Source organism: Mytilus trossulus, chromosome 1 (genome assembly GCF_036588685.1).
Source record: "Mytilus trossulus isolate FHL-02 chromosome 1, PNRI_Mtr1.1.1.hap1, whole genome shotgun sequence".
In the NCBI taxonomy this organism is placed as follows: Eukaryota; Metazoa; Mollusca; class Bivalvia; order Mytilida; family Mytilidae; genus Mytilus; species Mytilus trossulus.
In genome coordinates, this window is record NC_086373.1 from 23,155,983 (window position 1) to 23,176,364 (window position 20,382).

General features: G+C 30.2%; 2 protein-coding genes across 9 annotated transcripts in view; one reads left to right on the top strand and one right to left on the bottom strand.

The window, feature by feature from the left end:
- The window catches only part of LOC134719108 (early endosome antigen 1-like), a 57,508-nt gene extending 37,670 nt beyond the window's left edge, over positions 1 to 19,838 (top strand). For 3 of the 6 annotated variants that reach the window (XM_063582089.1, XM_063582099.1, XM_063582092.1), the window contains 7 exons: positions 4,462 to 4,557; positions 5,260 to 5,349; positions 5,650 to 5,833; positions 6,462 to 6,516; positions 7,288 to 7,408; positions 13,820 to 13,918; positions 17,645 to 18,548. In XM_063582089.1, the coding sequence (XP_063438159.1) occupies positions 4,462 to 4,557; positions 5,260 to 5,349; positions 5,650 to 5,833; positions 6,462 to 6,516; positions 7,288 to 7,408; positions 13,820 to 13,918; positions 17,645 to 17,773 (774 nt within the window). In that variant the 3' untranslated portion in view covers positions 17,774 to 18,548. Of the gene's footprint in view, positions 1 to 4,461; positions 4,558 to 5,259; positions 5,350 to 5,649; positions 5,834 to 6,461; positions 6,517 to 7,287; positions 7,409 to 13,819; positions 13,919 to 16,949; positions 18,549 to 19,699 lie in introns of those variants that run through there. The other 3 variants (XR_010107511.1, XM_063582072.1, XM_063582080.1) reach the window with 3 other exon arrangements.
- Positions 10,325 to 19,802, bottom strand: LOC134719163 (uncharacterized). 3 transcript variants are annotated; one of them, XR_010107531.1, is made up of 2 exons: positions 19,694 to 19,802; positions 10,325 to 11,134 (listed from the first exon to the last, which is right to left on the bottom strand). XR_010107531.1 is itself a non-coding variant. In XM_063582143.1 (2 exons), the coding sequence occupies exons 1-2, from the start codon at positions 11,357 to 11,359 to the stop codon at positions 10,481 to 10,483; spliced, it is 660 nt and encodes a 219-aa protein (XP_063438213.1). In that variant the 5' UTR covers positions 11,360 to 11,571; the 3' UTR covers positions 10,325 to 10,480. The 3 variants fall into 3 exon arrangements, 1 of the variants encoding a protein (XP_063438213.1); XR_010107530.1 differs by lacking the exon at positions 19,694 to 19,802 and adding an exon at positions 11,595 to 11,699; XM_063582143.1 differs by lacking the exon at positions 19,694 to 19,802 and adding an exon at positions 11,354 to 11,571.
- Positions 19,839 to 20,382: the final 544 nt, after the last annotated feature.

Sequence of the window (20,382 nt, forward strand, 5' to 3'; positions counted from 1 at the left end):
AAGGGTCCAAAATTAAACTTAGTTTGATTTTGACAAAAAATGAATCAGTTGGGTTCTTTGATATGCTGAATCTAAAAATGTACTTAGATTCTTGATTATTGGCCCAGTTTTCAAGTTGGTCCAAATCGGGGTCCAAAATTAAACTTTGTTTGATTTCATCAAAAATTGAATTAATGGGGTTCTTTGATATGCCAAATCTAACTGTGTTATAGATTCTTCATTTTTGGTCCTGTTTTCAAATTGGTCTACATTAAAGTCCAAAGGGTCCAAAATTAAACTTAGTTTGATTTTAACAAAAATTGAAATCTTGGGGTTCTTTGATATGCTGAATCCAAACATGTACTTAGATTTTTGATTATGGGCCCAGTTTTCAAGTTGGTCCAAATCAGGATCTAAAATTATTATATTAAGTATTGTGCAATAGCAAGTCTTTTCAATTGCACAGTATTGTGCAATGGCAAGAAATATCAAATTGCACAATATTGTGAAATAGCAATTTTTTTTTTAATTAGAGTTATCTTTCTTTGTCCAGAATAGTAAGCAAGAAATATCTAATTGCACTATATTGTGCAATAGCAAGATTTTTTTAATTGGAGTTATCTTTCTTTGTCCAGAATCAACTTAAATCTTTGTTATATACAATATACAATGTATATTCACTTTTTACTACCAACTGATAAATTAAAATAATCTTTACCATTCAGTGATAACAAGCAGTTTTTTTACATCTTAATATTTTATGATGTATTTAAATGAGTAGCTATTGTTGCAAACTCCATTAGAAATTTTAATTGAGATTAGTTTTGGAATAAGGGAAAGGGGGATGTGATTGAAAAATTGGGTTCAATTTTTCTCATTTGAAATTTCATAAATAAATTATTAAGATAAAGCGAAACCCAACATCCACGGCTTCCCTCTTCATCTTCACACAATTACTATCATTGTTTTCATAGAACATTGCATGGTTCATGTTGGGAACCATATCGAAATATATTGGTTTCACTAATGTCCTGCAATAATTATATCACATAATCTATAATTATGTTTATAAAGAGATAGATTCCTTCTGATAAGAAATTATTAAGTTTGTACTATGTATGCTATTTATAAATTTTATATGTTTGCAATCAATCCTACACTAATATAGCGTTTCGGCGGTATTTTTTATGATAAATAAAATATTGTTTTATAGGTCCGCCATCATCAGGGATTGTCCTATATATTTAAAAAATTATGATTTCTTTACCTTGGTCGATGTCAGAATATCTGATAAATTTCTGTGCCTTTTATAAGCAATTATCGGTGTTTTTGTGAATACTTCATTGCAAACCACATTATCTCTTATGAGATGCCAATGTTTTAAAAGGTGTTTTCGTAATTTGCTTATGCAAGGATTATATTTAGTAGCCATTACAAGAGGAACTTCCTTTTTACGTTTCCCTTCCTTAGTTGAAAACAAATGTTTTCTATCTTTGGTTAAGGCCTCATTGAAGCTAGACATGATTTCAGTGTCAGTGTAACCCCTATTTATCAAATTATGTTTGAACTTTAAGAGAATTTCTCTAAGGTCATTATCATTGTTTGTTGATCTTCTGTAACGAATTACTTCTCCGCGGATAAATGCTTTGAACACGTGCTCCTTATGAGAGCTATTTCTGTGCAAATATAGAAAAGAATTCGTAGGTTTGAAGTGGGTTTTCATGTCTAATATATTATCTGCTAGAAATCTTCTGCCCTTGAATAAATGAACGTCTAGAAATGTTGTGTTAAATTCTGAAATGTCGTATGTGAATTTGAGAAATTTGTGGTGGCTATTAGCCAATTTAAAAAATTCTTCAAGTTCATGTCTTTTACCGTGGTGTATTATTATTCCATCATCCATGTATCTGGCATAATAAAATATGTTTGTCTTGTAAGGAAATGACGAAATAATTTCTTTCATTATTTGATATAATAAAATATTACAACATTCTGGTGCACAGCAGGCCCCAATTGCAGAACCTAGACATTGTTGATATAATCGATCATTAAATTCAAAGATATTATTTTGCAGAACATATCCCAAGAGGGAAACCAAATCATCTGTAGAAGGATATTTTATAGTGTAATGCGATTTATCAAATGCATCATATGCTGCTCTTACTGCTAAAAGAATTTCTTCAATTGGACAGTTGGTAAACATCTGACTTATGTCAAAACTACATAATAGGCAATTGTCTAATGGTTTGATTGTTTCTATTTTTTGTATAAAATCAGATGAATCTCTGATGAACGTATGGTGTTTCTTAACTATTGGCACAAGAAAATAATCAACATAACGACCTATGTATTCAGTGATCGTACCAATCTGTAAGAATATTTACTTATCTGAAGCTTATCGGCAATTACAATCGCATCACTACACAAGTCTTGACGGTTTTGACTTCAAGGTTCTCAGAAATAATATCAATGATTATGTCACTAGAATGCACATTCACAATGAAATTGACGAAATTTCATTCAAATACATGATAAATGTCAATCAGAAAAATTACGGACCGGGACAAATGCATATATTACCGAAAATACATAAAATAAATTTTGTAGATTATGACAATGTCATGAGTATAGGATTTAATATTGATTTAATAGTTCCTCCAGGGAGACCTATCATTTCACAGATTGGTACGATCACTGAATACATAGGTCGTTATGTTGATTATTTTCTTGTGCCAATAGTTAAGAAACACCATACGTTCATCAGAGATTCATCTGATTTTATACAAAAAATAGAAACAATCAAACCATTAGACAATTGCCTATTATGTAGTTTTGACATAAGTCAGATGTTTACCAACTGTCCAATTGAAGAAATTCTTTTAGCAGTAAGAGCAGCATATGATGCATTTGATAAATCGCATTACACTATAAAATATCCTTCTACAGATGATTTGGTTTCCCTCTTGGGATATGTTCTGCAAAATAATATCTTTGAATTTAATGATCGATTATATCAACAATGTCTAGGTTCTGCAATTGGGGCCTGCTGTGCACCAGAATGTTGTAATATTTTATTATATCAAATAATGAAAGAAATTATTTCGTCATTTCCTTACAAGACAAACATATTTTATTATGCCAGATACATGGATGATGGAATAATAATACACCACGGTAAAAGACATGAACTTGAAGAATTTTTTAAATTGGCTAATAGCCCTCACAAATTTCTCAAATTCACATATGACATTTCAGAATCTAACACAACATTTCTAGACGTTCATTTATTCAAGGGCAGAAGATTTCTAGCAGATAATATATTAGACATGAAAACCCACTTCAAACCTACGAATTCTTTTCTATATTTGCACAGAAACAGCTCTCATAAGGAGCACGTGTTTAAAGCATTTATCCGGGGAGAAGTAATTCGTTACAGAAGATCAACAAACAATGATAATGACCTTAGAGAAATTCTCTTAAAGTTCAAACATAATTTGATAAATAGGGGTTACGCTGACACTGAAATCATGTCTAGCTTCAATGAGGCCTTAACCAAAGATAGAAAACATTTGTTTTCAACTAAGGAAGGGAAACGTAAAAAGGAAGTTCCTCTTGTAATGGCTACTAAATATAATCCTTGCATAAGCAAATTACGAAAACACCTTTTAAAACATTGGCATCTCATAAGAGATAATGTGGTTTGCAATGAAGTATTCACAAAAACACCGATAATTGCTTATAAAAGGCACAGAAATTTATCAGATATTCTGACATCGACCAAGGTAAAGAAATCATGATTTTTTAAATATATAGGACAATCCCTGATGATGGCGGACCTATAAAACAATATTTTATTTATCATAAAAAAATACCGCCGAAACGCTATATTAGTGCAGGATTGATTGCAAACATATAAAATTTATAAATAGCATACATAGTACAAACGTAATAATTTCTTATCAGAAGGAATCTATCTCTTTATAAACATAATTATAGATTATGTGATATAATTATTGCAGGACATTAGTGAAACCAATATATTTCGATATGGTTCCCAACGTGAACCATGCAATGCTCTATGAAAACAATGATAGTAATTGTGTGAAGATGAAGAGGGAAGCCGTGGATGTTGGGTTTCGCTTTATCTTAAAAATTTCTTCAAACCTTTTTTTGAGAGGATTAATATTCAACAGCAAAGTGAACTGCTCTAAGAGAAAACAAAAATTTTAAGTTCATTAGAACACATTCATTCTGTGTCAGAAACCTATGCTGTGTCAACTATTTAATCACAATCCAAATTTAGAGCTGAATCCAGCTTGAATGTTGTGTCCATACTTGCCCCAACCGTTCAGGGTTCAACCTCTGCGGTCGTATAAAGCTACGCCCTGCGGAGCATCTGGTTTATTAATAGTTTGGTTCATTGTAAAAGTTTATTTTGAAGTTTTTGGTTTGTTCATTCTTTTAAATATTTTGCTTTTGCAGGAAGTAACAGAACTACTTGAAGCAAAAGAGATACTGATCAGTCAGAAACTTGAGGTTACAAATAAGCTTGAAGGAATGGAGAGCATTATTAATAAAGTTAGTAAAGGGAGATAAATATGTTAGACCCTAAGTTCCATATACATGCATATTGGGATAAAATAGGATACAGGTGGATGTAAATGAGACAGATGCATATATTGGAAACTTTAATTTAAAATTTAAACTAATTAAAATTTATATTGATTTGAAAAATATGATAAGATGGATGAACATAAGAAAAATGAAAACTTGCATATTCATTTCTGCTAGTAATTTAATACTTAAATATATTCAACAGCAGTTACATCCCCTTATCTTTCATAACAACACCCAACAAACCCTATTTAAATGGCTATCAGATATGTTTATGTTTTAAAAAAAATCATTTAGTCCATGATGGTTGTATTTTTGTATTTAGGACTAATTTAATGTTCCTGGGAAGCAAAAACTGTACAAATTGTTTAGATCCTAAAAAGAAATTTACTAGATGTTGATACCTTTTTTTTTGTTCAAGATTTATGTCTATATGTTATATGTTAATGAAAAGGAACTTATTTTAACTATGAAGAAACTGCACTGATATTAGGACTTTAAAATTATTTAGACTTTAACTTAAAATATTTTTATGCTCTCCATAATATCACTGCACATATGATACCTCTGTAAGACCCTTACTTTCTTATTTATATTTTAAATCTACTGGCACTGCATATAGCTAGATTCCAAGGTTGTAAGTATAGATGTCTTTTTATTTAACAGACAAAAGATGAAAAAGAGGAAGCAGAGATTAAATTTACAGATCTCCAGAAAAGTTTAAGAGAGGAAAATTCTTTGCTTCAAACTAAGCTGGTAAGTTGAAATTTGTTTTTAAGAAAAAGTTATTAATGTAGACCTAGGATCTAGAAATTTTTCCATGTCATTTCGGTCATTTTTTTTTTGTGATGTAATATTATCATGATGCACAATAATGCATTTTTCTGAGGGTGACAAGTCTTGCACAGGGACAAGTAAAGACCTTTTCTGTGAAATATTAGTTCAAACAATTGTAGACAATATTGAAAGTTAATTAGAATGTTCAGTTCAGACAAAACAACCAGTAGCAAAGAAGACATTTCCATTTTTCTAAATAACCATTATTCTGTTTTATAGTCAGATCTAGAAAAGTCCAAAGCTGAAATACAAAGAAACTTAGACGAAGAACAAGCTAAATTTGAACTACAAACAACCGTCCTGAATGAAAACTTGACCACTATAAGAGGTGACATGGTCACTGCTCAGCAGCAAGTAGAGGAACTCAGTAAATCCAATGATGAACTCAGGGGAGAAAAACTAGGTAAACTTTCATCCAAAAATAAAAAGTATTTATAAGTTTAGCTATGTTTGTGAATGGTATTCCTTAGTATGTGTGCAATATTTATGAAATATTGTATATGTAAATAGTATTTCTGAGTATGTGTAATATCTATGAATATTTAATTTTATTATACAGTGTAACATCCCTAATTCGACACCTGAGTATTCCAACATCCTACTTTGACCAACACATTTTTCTGGTCCCAAAATATGCCTATCCTTGCAGAAAAACATGAATATTCCCACACCCTGCTTAATCCGACATGTTTATCTGATCCCCCAGTGTGTCAGATAACACAGGTTTCACTGTAAACATCTTTTTTACCCTGTTTTATATAAAAAGAGGTTTATGAATACATTAATGCATTATTGAGACATTAAAATTGTTGGTCTCATAAGTTATGTTGCACAGATTCTGTGAATCTACATAAATACCTCATCAACAATACCTACACCAATCAGTACATCTGAGACAGTTATCTTCCCAGGATGCAACATTTTGTTAATTGGTCCAGAGTTCGAAGATTATTTTGTAAAGAAGACAACCATTAGTACATGCTCATTGAATTACTTTATTTCTAACTCCTTGTATGTAATTTATGTTTCAGCCTTAGAAGCCAAGCTTGAAAATAACAATGATGAAAGACGATTGCTATTAGAAAGGTATGTATAAAAAAGAGGCAGAGGATTTTTGTTTACTAATTGTATCATTCTGTAAAAGCTGGAAATTTTATTGTCTGATTTTTTTATTTTTGGTGGATTAACTCCCCTTGAGAAACTTGTATACAAATCACTCATTCACTGTGACAAGGAGGAGAATATGGTTCCTCCTTTGAATCATGCACTATTCTACTGGGATCTGTTTAAGTTATTGTTTTATTTTCTGATGAGATATGTTTATGAAAAGTATTTTTGATAGACCATTGTAAGGTGGAATGCTCTCCCATTGAGTGTCAGGCAGAAGAAGCTGCATGTCCTTAGTCATGTCTGAAGTTTTATGTTGTACAAATTTTCAGCTTACTAACTGGGACAATTTTTAACATAATTTTATTTAACATGGATAGCTTTTACATTAGTTGCGATAAGATTTAGAGTCCTTACTGGTTAGATTTGCTACACTAAATGATAAATCTGAAGATATTTCTATGTAAAATAGTTAACTTTTTTTATCGTGTGAGTTTTTTTAAATGATAATAATCTTAATCCGACAGCTTGCTGTTAACTATTTAAGCAGCTGAAGGACGCCTCCGGGTGCGGGAATTTCTCGTTACATTGAAGACCAGTTGGTGCCCTTCTGCTGTTGTTTTTTCTATGGTCGGGTTGTTGTCTCTTTGATACATTCCCCATTTCCATTCTCAATTTTAGACTATGTGTAAACTATTTATCATGTCCAGAAATGTTTTTTAGAATAATTAAATATATTTTCTATTGAAGGTGCCTTACAAGTGAGGGTGAATGTGAAAGTTTACGAGAAAAGTCAGTAGCATTACGTAGAAAATTAGATGATACACAGTCAGCACTACAAGAACTTGGAAGAGAAAATCAGTCTTTGCAGGTTTGTCACAATTGTTTTGTATTAATCACATGATTTTTATTTAATTCTCATCACTTTTCTGTGTAGTTTTATTTATCAAGTTCATAGCTTTTTGTAATCTTACACAAAAAAGATGTTTCAAAATAGTAATTTTCTACTCTCTAAACTGCACTTTCATTGCTTTTGAACACTAACAATATAAATTATGCTTGTATTAATAACTTTTTTCTCTCTTACCTTTGTAAACTAGGTAGTGTGCTTTCATTTGTCACTTTTTCAAACAAAAATATAATATCACTTGACCCTAGAATAAATGTCTGTCAAGTATAGTTAGCAGTTTCTTTTGTATAGCCAATAGCTTATTTTGTATAGTCAATTGTTTATTTTGTATAGTCAGTTGTCTATTTTAAATAGTTAGTTGTCTTTTTCGTATAGTCAGTTGTCTATTTTGTATAGTCAGTTGACTATTTTGTATAGTCAGTTGTGTGTTTTATATAGTCAGATGATGAGGAGGTAAGATAAAACTTGAGGACTTCTTTTAAGCCTCCTTCATTGGAAGTAGGTGTGAGGACAAATGTAGTGGTTATGATGTATTTTTAGTTTACACCTTGGGATTTGCATGGAAAGCAGATGTTCCTCACACAAAATATTTTCCTTATTATTTGATTTTATCATTTATTGTGGAAACTAGGATCTTTTTTTTTTGTTAAACTAATTTTTATATATTAAAGATTTTTAAACCCTTTTTTTTATACCTCAGCTTTAAAAAAGTCAAGGTATAGCCACTATACTGTTTCATCTTTGTCTGTTTGTCCGTCCCATGAATATTTCATCTCATTTTTCTCAGGAACTAAACAGGGATTTCTGAAAATTAGTTTCAGGGTTTATATAAGTCAGTTTTATATATATCCTTTTCAGATTCATCTTCCTGTTTACCTAACACTCATATTTTTTATTACACAGGATAGCCAATTTGAAAATTTTCATCATATTTTTCTGAAAAACTACAAAATAAGGGTTTCTGAAATTTAGTTTCAGGGTTTATACAAGTCAGTCTAACTGTGTGATGCTTTTTGAATTCATCACTCAACACCTGTTTACCTGAATATTTTGGAGGAAGTATCATCAGTGAGCAGTAGCTCACAGTTTTGCTTGTTTTTTTAGTTTCGCATTAGAGCAGTTAATATGTGTAGAGAATCTCAGAGGCAATGATAGTGGTTTTCTTAATTTTGATACTACCGCCACTAAATATCAATAATTTGATGCAACTGATTTCAGGCATTACGATTGTTGTAAGGGCAGTTAATATAATGTTTGCAGTGGAAATCAGTCTGTTTTATCAGAAAACTACAGTTTGGCTGTCAAGAGTTTTATAAATGTTTGCCCTGCCTGAGAGTAATATAATATTATGTGATCTGTGAGACTGACCATTTGTTTATTTGACTATCCCATAACAGGTGAAAGTATGTTGGGTTACATAGGTTCATCCGCTTGAACTCAGAACTCATGTTCATTATATTACAACCTTGACATAATTATTCCTGGTACATGTTTATCTAACAGACCTGCCTTTCTTAAACCTTTTTTTATTCCTGTCTGAATGTGTCTTTATTTTTTATGTTTTACCTTTATACTGCTTACACTGCTTAAATGTGGATTATAGCTCACATATGCTTGAAGGATATGCCTTGACTTTTATCAAAGGTCATTTATTCTAGGTTGTGTTTTAGATTTGTAGGGTAATCTTGCATATAAGTTTTGACTAATGAAAACTGCTATCAAAACAGAAATCCATTTCTTGCTCAGCTAATGATTTAAAGTTAAGATGTTGTATTTTATAGCATTACTCGATTCACAATATAGTAAATTATATGTCCTTAACATGTAAATAAGATATATATTTGACTCTTGTAATCTCACTCTTTTATCTCAAATTATTTGTAACATATTTACTCCTGGTGTCTAAAATTTCCTGTTATTTCAATTATTTCTGTTAGTCAAAAACTTTTGAGTTAAAATGAGTCTACTGTATACCAATTTAAAGTTACATTCATATCAGCAACAGCTATTTATAGCTTCTTGTCATTTGGTACAAAATGTTATCAGTTAAGCATGCTTTCAGATCTCCCCTCATCTACTCTCTGTTTCTTAAATCAAGTATTTCAAATAACCAGTAGTCAAAAATAGCTTTAATGTATTTGGTAAATTTATTTTCCATTTATGAAGATCTGTTTTGAAAAATATCATTCCTAAAAATAAAATAAGTAATGTCACTTTTGAAAAAGACATTATTGATTTAAAATGTTTAAGCCTTTTTAGGAAGTGTACAAATTGAACTGAAATTGCAAGAAAAACTAGTTATCATTTGAATGAGGTTTGGTGTAAATGAAAATTGCATTTTTATTATTGAGTGAATAGTAATATGTGTGCCATTGTACCCAGCATCCATGAAGGATGCAACAATAGCTCATGAATTAATTTTTGAACTTATGTTCAAAACAAAGTAAAAGTGTTCCTTTTGATTAAGCGGCTTTCATCATATTTTTTTCCATTTGAATATACATGCACCTGAAATCCTGTTAATCAATCTCAAATTTTTGTCCATTCTCATAAAATTAAGCAGTTGTAAATGTGTGTTATCTGCTCTTTGGTCGGGTTGTTGTCTCTTTGACATATTACCTATTTCCATTTTCAAATTTATGTAATAATTTCTGAATTTACAGAAGCAAATGTGTTGATAATTTTCGATGATGGTAATGTTAGTTCTGAAGTTTTTGCAATGTTTTTATAAATTGTGAAAAATTACAACAGGATAGGTATAGAAAAAATAAAATATTATGATAAATGCACGTAAATATTTCTGAATTTAAAACCTCATGACGTTTATTATACTGTAGTTATCTTTGATAACATAGACACAGGTAGTCATATCACAGATTGAAAAATTATAATTCATATTTTAATAGAATAACAAAGGATCAAATAAAAAGGTTCATTAATTAAAGATTTATAGATAAGCAAAGTATATACTGGTAAGCACAGTTCAAATTAAGATATCAAATAGATTAATATTGTTCTTATCTTCCTCTTCAATTATTTTTTCTTTGGCGGTGGCAGCATTCTTTCTTTCTTGTCATTTTCATATTGATATTTGATATCATTAATTCTCCATGCAAGGTGTCTTAACGTCGTCTTCTGATAGAAAACACGATCCATTAGATCTCTGTAACTTGTAAAAGAACCTCGACTCATTTCATGAGTGTGTTTACACATGGTACAAAAGCTTTTGTTACAATTCCTACAGTACCAGTTTATTGATTCTAGGCTTTCACAAAAATCACAATATAGTCTTTCTCTAGAACGGAAATGGCGTCTTGTAGACATAGAGAAAATAGCATGTCCCTCTTGACAGAAATCGAAGGCAATTGATCTATTTGGAACTGCTTGATTTGGATCAGATATGTACTGCTTTCTTGCAGATTTTGGTTCACGTTTCTTAGGAACACAATTTCTGTGATGTCGTGACGGTGGCGGGGATCTGTACATGATTGTCTGGTTTACCCTATAGGGTGCTGCAGACAATTCAAGTTTTCTACTCCCTTTATTAGCTGAGTGACTCATTTGCTGGTTCTCTTCTTCTTTTTCTGGTTTTGGTTCTGGTTCTGTGCTATCTCGTACTCTATTTTCTATATTTTTTGGTGCAGACTGTGTTTCTCTGTGAGACTGGTTCCCTGATGTTAAATTGATCTGTTGAGAAATGACAGGAAAGTGTGATTGAGTTATATAGTGTTCCTGTTGTAATGGTAATGAAAGCACACTAGTTGGTTTATAAAGTTTTCCTGGTGGACCTTTTAATGGCGTTTTTGAGAATAACAACCTATATTTAAGATAATCAACATTCTCTTTTGGAAAATGTTTGGTGTTTTCAAATAGTTCCATTTACATATACAAATACAATACGCAAACCTCCATTTTGATTCCAAAATATTATGTCTTGTCAGATTTGAAAAAAGAATAACAAATCCAAGAATTATGTTCTAGTCTTCTTCCTTTTCATATAAATATTCACCATATCACAAAATAACACATTTTTCACTGTAGATATGTCAAAGAAACTTAAAAATTTGATCAATAATTTTTGCATTAATAATTTGTCTCGAGCTTCTTGCAGTGTGTTAAATCTCTATCATATGTTATATATACTTACACAAAAACATCAGCACAAAAGTTTGACCCTTTAAGTAAATTAGTTTTAACCTTCCCTTAGAGACTTTAAATCCAGTTTGAAATAATAGACATTCGGTGAAAGTATTATGGATTTGAAAATGTAAGCATATTAGGCCAAGGAAATTAATTTCAAAGTCATTAGTATCCAACAGATTACTGTATTATGATCCCTGGAAAAATAACAAGACAAGAACATGCCTGGTGTTCATCTTAAGAATGTTGTTTTCTAATGCTCTTTAATTTTTAGTGATAATTGAAGATAAAAAAAACTTTTTCGGTCTTATTTTATCAAAGTTATAAAACTAATTTGATTGTAGTATTGTTTATGTTTCAATGTGAATTTTTTTTTTTTTTTGTATTACATGTATTATGATTACTCAAGTTATAATAATGCAGTGCTTTTTGGAAAAGTTATCTAAGAGTCAAAACTTCTGTTTGTTTTTACAAGCCAAAGCTTTCCCCTCAAACTATTCTATTTGTCCACTCTGTAGTCAGTGAAAGTTCAGGGTTTTTTGGCACATAACACATCAACTTTAATGACCTTTGCTCCTTAGTTTTGGTCCATTCTGTAAGTCAAAAATCTCTTTTGTTTTATTTGTTGCTGGTTTGTTGTTTAATGAAACCAAAAGTCGTTTAATTCAGATATAGATATTTTTCTCCTGAAACAAACATTTAAACCTTGTCCTGGTTATAATAACAGGGGGGTGCTTAATGTAGGTAATCCTCAAGGTTTATATACATTAGTTGAAATAGTACAGTAATTTAATTTATCCTTATGAAGAATATGAATAATAAATTGCACTTTGGTGTTTGTTATTGTCATAATAATAGACCAATCTCAATTGTCATTGTTAAAATGGAAAATCTGGGGAGTTTAAATGATCTTTACCTTTGAAGAAGAAAAATATTTTGAAACCTTTTGATATTTAAATAGTCATCATTACTTAAATATAATTATTTACGAACAATTCATTTCACTTATTGTCATAACAGATAAAATCAATTGGGAGGATATTGAATTTTAATTTTGTAATTTTGTAAAGCAAACAAAAGCATAGATTTTAGTTGAGAAATATGGTACACTTTCTTCTAATAGAAAAATGATAAAGAGATTGAAAGCTTATATCTTTCTGATAAATAATTACCTTATATCTAATTTTTTATTTCAAGGCTCTGAAATTTTAGACTTCTTATATCCTTTGCTGAGAATAGGCTACTGATTAGTACCATTTTATAACTATGTAAAAAAGTATTGAAAAGTATTTCTTCTTTACCAACCAATATTATTTAAAGCTTTAGTTGAAAACAGTACTTTCCTTTTACAAATTGTGACTTGGAAGGAGATTTGTCTCATTGTCACTCATACAACATCTTATATCTATTATAATCATGTTTGATTACTTGAATATTTAAATCATAAAGATCAAATGGTTCAGAAGTTCATATAACATTACCCAATGTGAATATTACATGCAAATTAATGTTCTTAGATTCGTTATGGTCATGAACCAGTACTACTGAGTACTCTCAAAGAAATGCAAAGAAAAGCATTTCTATAACTATTCATTGCTCTGTTTATGTATTTTTTGGAAAGAAGACAACTAAAAGAAATGCTGAAAAAAATCCCTGTGATAATTATGAGGGCCTTACTGACCATTGTTTTGAGTGGATATATTTCTGTTCTGAATCTCCACTAATGGAAGATGTGTCCCTAATAATATGGAATCTCTACTTTAATCATTATCAGATTTTAAACAAACTTTCGATCTGAGCGTCACTGATGAGTCTTATGTAGACGAAACGCGTGTCTGGCGTATAAAATTATAATCCTGGTACTTTTGATAACTAATTAAAGTACATATATGGTTATCCATCTGTTAAAATTGTGTGCTTTTATCTGCAATCTTGTTGAAGTTAACTGATGAAACATTTTAATGATTGATCTGAGAGTGTCCCACTAGGAGGTGTCATGAATACAGGGTAAGACCAAATATCCACTTCAGAACTCAATAAATGTAATGCATGAACAGAGAAGTAATTGCAATTCATTTTATACAAAATTACATTCAAAAGAATTACAATTTTCATTAGAATGTAACCGTTGGAATTTGAAACAAACAATAAGTTTTTTCAGATAATTTTTCATATTATCTAATAAATGCACAAATCATTAATGTGATCTTAAATTCTGTAACTTTCTTTCAGATAACTACCACAAAAGTACAGAGTAGAAAATGGGCAGATGACAGTGAATGTAAGGAGTGCATGGCTTGTTCTAAAAATTTCTCTGTTACTATCAGGAAGGTGAGAAAAAAAAACAGTATAACTTAACAGTTCATTTACTATTTTATTGAGTAAAAGTTTGAAACTGTCTAATAATTAAGAGAGATTAGTACCTGAGGTCAAGATTGGCAGAAAATACTGGTTTTGGGTAATATTTACAGCACATTTCAGTGAGTATGTAGCTAATGGTAATATCTTTGGTTAGCTTGCTTGTTAGCTGAACCGTGAAGTCATTGTTAGGTTAGGTAAACTACCCTCCTTTGATAGTAGACTAGCCCAACAGATAACCAATCTATCTCTCTGTAGGACTAAGCTACTTTAAAAGGAGGGTAGTATACCCTACCTAACAATGAATTCACGGTTCAGCTAACAAGCAAGCTAACCAAAGATATTACCATTAGCTACATACTCACAGAAATGTGCTGTAGCACAAATATCTGATTAGCTTATTTATTTGTCAACATCATATTTGAAGTGGAGTAATTTGCTAATGTACCTGTGTACAATGCAATATTCTATTTTCTTATTACTGACTTTACTTCCAATTCGCCTTTTCAGAGTCTAAACGACTGTGGATAATCTCATTGTTTGTACATTAATATGAAAATAACGTTATACATCATTGGATAGATTTCCATTGTTTAGAACGGTTTGAACCAATCATGTTTTGGTATACACTTTTAAAAATATAACCGAGAGTGCATTAGGTTCTGAAACAGTGAATTGTAAACAAATGCAAGAGTTAAACAACTTCTAAGTAAGATGAAATCTAGTCAATGCCTTTACAAGTAGCACTAGAAGGCTGTATTTTGTGAGATTTAAAAATAATTATGACTTAAAGTGCAAATACAAATAAGTGGTTATAGAATGATTTTTTTCATCTTACATATATTAAAAAACATGCTCCTGGTAAGGTTTGCATTGGTAGATAACAGTCTAACATGACGGTACCCAAATTGCACCTATTTTGACAGTTTTTTCACCTATGTTTTTTTATCATCAAGACAAAAATGTCCATAATGTGTTTATTTTGTAGCCCTATCCTTCTTTATTGTATAGGTACACCAGTTTGATTTTTAATCCATATTGAGTCATAAAAAAATGGGTTTGAATCAACCTCCAAAGTCCAAACTATCAATGATTCTGTAATGAGGAGTACCCAAATTGCATCCATGCTTAAATTCACATCGTCAAAAGTCTAATAACCGAGCTTCTGTTTAATTTCTTCAAATATTTTAAACAATTGGATATAAGTCCATGCTTACTCTTCATATTTTACGAAATGGATACTTATAATATATTGTATTTGCAAATTTAAAAAAGATGATGTTTTGATGACGTCACATGGTGACGTTTTCGTACATTTTGCTTTTTTCAGTAAACAGCCATTTGCTGATAAATTCTGTGAACGTTTTGTGTATATCTTAATATGTTTACCTATGTTGAAAGATGTGCATAGTATCAAATCATAAAAATACAAATTGTTTAGTCTCTAGAAACTCTTGTAAGATTTACGTTGCTATTTTTTCTGAATAGGTGCAATTTGGGTACTCAGTGCAATTTGGGTACCCTTATGTTATACTAACAAGTTGTTTCCCTTTTCCAAAATTCTATTATTGGAAACAAAATCAGTAATTTGAAAATTGAGTGTTGAGATGATCTCAGTTTATAGTGAAGGTGGCCTATTTTGTTTTTGCTTCCAGAATTTGAATTTCTCTAAAACCTTTGTAAAGTGGGATAAAGCTAATACAACAATGATTTATCTTTGTTTCTCTATGATATACATTTAGGATATTGTATGATCAGTTAAGGTTGCATGAATAATATTATGTGCTTCAGTCAGATATTCAAAATAAAAGGGATGTTGCTCTGACTTTGTCCTAGACTTTGTTCAATATTAGATATGTATGTTAAAGTGTATATTTTGAATTCTATCTAAACATAAATTAAGAGATATGCTTAAGCATACCAGCTTGCTATGGAAAAACAGTATGAGTAGGCAATGATAAGAGACTGCTTAAGTTTAATATCAATGTTATTAAGTTCATGTTTTGCAAATATATGAGTTCCTTGCTGACAAATTGAAATTCAAAATTTGCTCTTAGCAAACTCAGGTTTATATCTGGAACCCATGCAAATCAGAAAAAATATTTGGTGTTTTTTGTGTTGTTGAGTTGTCTGATTAACCTATGCACTGTTTTTCCTTTCATTCATATATGTATGTAGATTATGCCATTATGTTGCATACCTCCAATTTTTATAAACAATACTTATTCATGTAAAATGAACCAGGGCCAAAAGGACAAAAAATACTGTTATCTCAGGTAAGAGGATCCAGCTTTAAATAATGATAATAATGATGATATACATTTTACTTATAAAATGATGACTGAAATAAATATACCTAGGTGAGTAGTTTGTTTAAGGATTATGTACCCTTGTGTTGCTTCAATGCTAAACATATGGAAATTTTATAGAAAATCCACAGCCTTTATCCTTGTTCTATCATATTTGGCAACTTGATGACAGAAAGATATAGGAATATTGCATGCAGTGCTAGCATTGATTTCCTTAAAACAAGTTTATGAATGTAGTTATTGGTTAGAACAAATAAAAATATGGACCAAATCAAGTACACCTTTTATGGTGCGCTCGACGTTAGTAACTCGGCACAAGGTATTTTGGAATTTACAGGTTGTTTAGAACTTTTTGCAAAAAATAAACACTAGCACATCATAGAAAAGCAAGTGAGTAATCCATGTTTCAAATTTTATAACAAAAATATCTATATTAAAGGCTGTTGATTTTCTATAAAAATCTTGATTTATTTGCCACAAAGTACTCTTTTTCTATTAAATGCAGTGCAACTGTAAATAATAATGCTTTGCATCAAGTTTCCCCCTAGTATATGTTCAAAATGGCCTGTCTCTATTATTCATTATATCTGTAGTTTTGATACAATTGATGTTTGAAAAATTCGTACAAAAATGGCTACAGAAGGGTACATAAACCTTAAGAAACAGATTTAACATTTTCCACTTTATTATTTCAGCATCACTGTCGAAATTGTGGACTTATATTTTGTAACGAATGTTCATCTAGGGAAAATAAAGTGCCATCATCGAAGAAACCTGTTCGTGTCTGTGACAATTGTTTTGCTGAATTAAATAAAAGATGATTAATTTTTTTTTAATTATATCCTAAATATTTATATTATCAAATTATACACTCAGGTTGTGCCACTGCTTATTGTAGAACAAAATTATAAATATTTTTAGTATACATGTAAATATAACAGTATTGTAGATAGTATATTCAATTTAAAAGCATCTTTAAACCTGACAAAGGATTAGACTATAACCTGTGATATTTAGTGATGGGATGAACCCAGAAGGACTTTAATTCAATGGATAGAAATTTGTGTGCATTTTTTTTTATATATACATGTATATATATCTCCAAGGCTTATTGTTCATTGGATGAAAGAAATGATGGTACATCATATTGGTGCTATAAAGTAGTCTAGAAATACTTCTTATATGGAGATCAATGATAACAGACATATATTTATGGAAAAATAAAAGAATCATTTCTCGAAAATTTTGTTTGTAATCGGACTATTTCTCCCAATCTAAGTTTTTTTTTGTAGGTTAATTCAGTTCATGTATGTAGACAGGAGTGCCTACCAGACATTATATTGTATTCATGTTGTTATACTATGTAATTTTAACTTGTATTTTTTCACAGCATCACTGTAGACAGTGTGGCAATATATTTTGTAATGACTGTTCCTCTAAAGAGGCTCTATTAGCTAACTCAAAGAAACTTCAAAGAGTTTGTGAACACTGCTATAAAGATCTAACAAAGAAAAAATAACATGTGAGGATATTTTCCACCATTTTGTCCCAGTACATTGCAGACATATGCTTTATTTGCTTCTGATAACTATGCATGGCCAAAGATCATCCTTTTCACTTGTTTGCACATAGCTATTGATATTGTATGATCATTTTAATAATAGAGGTGCTTTTATGGAATTTTTTATTAATATGATTTTTTTTGTTTTTTTAATTCAATTTTAATACCAAATTTAAGTATGGATGATTGAGAACTTTTAAATATTTTTATATAGATCTTCAGCTTGTTTTATAATAATGGCTCAATTGGTGTTTTTTTAGAAAGTGAAGATTAACAGTTAATAAACATTTTATTGTAATTTTTATTAAGATATATGCAAATCCATTTTCACTTCACATACTTGTCATGCCAGTCATAAACACCGTCCTCATGAATGAATTTCTAAGACCTGCCCTGCACAAAATCCAATATTTTAATACATATTTAAAGAATGACAAGTCTTACCCTGATATTTGTAAATATATATTCATTTATTTTAATATTACAGTAAAAAAAATTGAAATGAACTTTTCCTCTTGGTTAATTTATTAGAATAAAATTTTGTTGATTTAAATTATTAAACAGAATGTACAGAGCTTTTAGAGGATTGATGAATCATAATTTCCTTTAAATTTGTATACTTGTGAAAAGACTTAATATGTGCAGATTTAAGTCAATTTTTCAATTTGGAGCCAATTGGAGGTCATATCTCAGGGAATATTAGTTTTATAGCTAGCTGTGTTATCCTCTTTTTTTTTTAAATAAAAAAATGTACACCCCATGCTACAAAGTAGCAGAGTATATAGTTTTGTGACTTGTCTGACCAACTTGACTCTAATCTCAATTGACTAGGATTTATTGTCCTACTGAAGGTTGTGGTTTTCTCCATGCACTCCAGCTTTCTCTACCAATAAAAACTGACCGCCATGAAATAGCACAATAGTGTTGACAGTTGCTTTAAACACCAATCAATTATATAAGGTTGCAACCTGACTTGGATATGTAGACAAATATAGTGAGAGAAAGATCCCCATTTTGATATCAATATGTCAAAGGTCATTGTCAAAGTTACTTTAATTAGACTTAAAAGAGTTCAGAAAAGCGGTTTATAGATAACTTCATCAGAAATTATATGGGATTGCAATTTGACTTGCATATATGGTCACTTATTCTATAAAAGGAGAATCCCTTTGATTTTGCTTGCATTGCTCACAAGGTCAAGGTTAATTTTAACAAATTACAACACATGAACCTGATATGGAATTGGAATAAAACTTGGATATATTGGAGCATATAAGATGGTTGAGAACAAAACTTATTTGAATGCACAATGTATTGAAGGAGATCTTGTGAGTTTGTTAGGTTCTTAAGAAAAAATCAGGTACTTATTTCAGGTAGGCATTGCAATGTAGGATTTTGACCTTTCTGCAAATTACTCATTTGAAATCTGGTGTCATCAATTTCTCTGTTTTCAAAGTTCTATCAATGCGGTATTTGTTCTTTTGTCAAAAATGTTTGATTTTAATGTGTTTTTATCTTAATATTTAGCCTTTTAATTTTGATGAACAATTTCATTTACTGTGTCAGGCACTTTAGTTTGCACAACAGTTCAAAAATTATATTAATCTTGTTTCTCATTATTCAGACATTTTGAAAAACAGCATTGAAGGAAACTTATAAGTTTCTTTGTTTGAAGAAAATGGAGATATGAATAATTTGGAAAGGAAACTATCAGTCAAACTGTTCCCTGAATTACCAAAAATGAGCAGATAAAAATATTTAAGGAAGTGTATCATTCATATACAACTTAAATTTCTAGCATGTCTGAATAAAAAAAATAAAAAAAATAAAGTAAGATGTTTAAAATACCTGTAATTGAACTTTTATTTTCATGCCTACCTGTAGCTATTGGAGGACACTCAGGATTGAATGGTAGATACTACTGCTGTGATACACTGGATAACAAAAACATTTTCTATTTTGCTTTTGGTGTCAAGGTTGTTTTTACTACATAAACTTGTACTTCTATATAAAGCTGTGAATTAATTCACCAACTTCATGGTCCTGTCCACTTGGAACCAGTCCAGAGAAAACTTTTCATATTATCTATTTTTTTTCAATCTGAGACAGCAAAATTTTTTTGACTTATAAATTTTATGTCATAAAGTGAATGATCTTCAATATCATTTCATAGGAATTTGACGTCCACAAGTAATAATGTTAAAGAAACTATGTTTTTTTAATAACTATTACCAATGTTTATACCAATCCAGGATGGACAAGGGTATTGAAGATGTTATAAATTTTGGGAATTTGTTGGAGATTAATAAATTCTCTAAATGGTTAAAGTGTATATTACATCATTTGGATACAAAAAGAACAAAAAAAGCAATCATGCATTATATTTTTAAAGCCATCTTATAGCTTTTTATTACATTTTTTTGATTTGTTTTAATTTATGAAAAGTTTTCAGGAACATTACATGTGTATTGATATTTTAAAGAGATGTGCAAATGAAAAAGATGTAAAACACCATGTTGTTTTTTTGGGAGCTTATATGGTATAACAAAGATGTGCTTCCAAGCTTC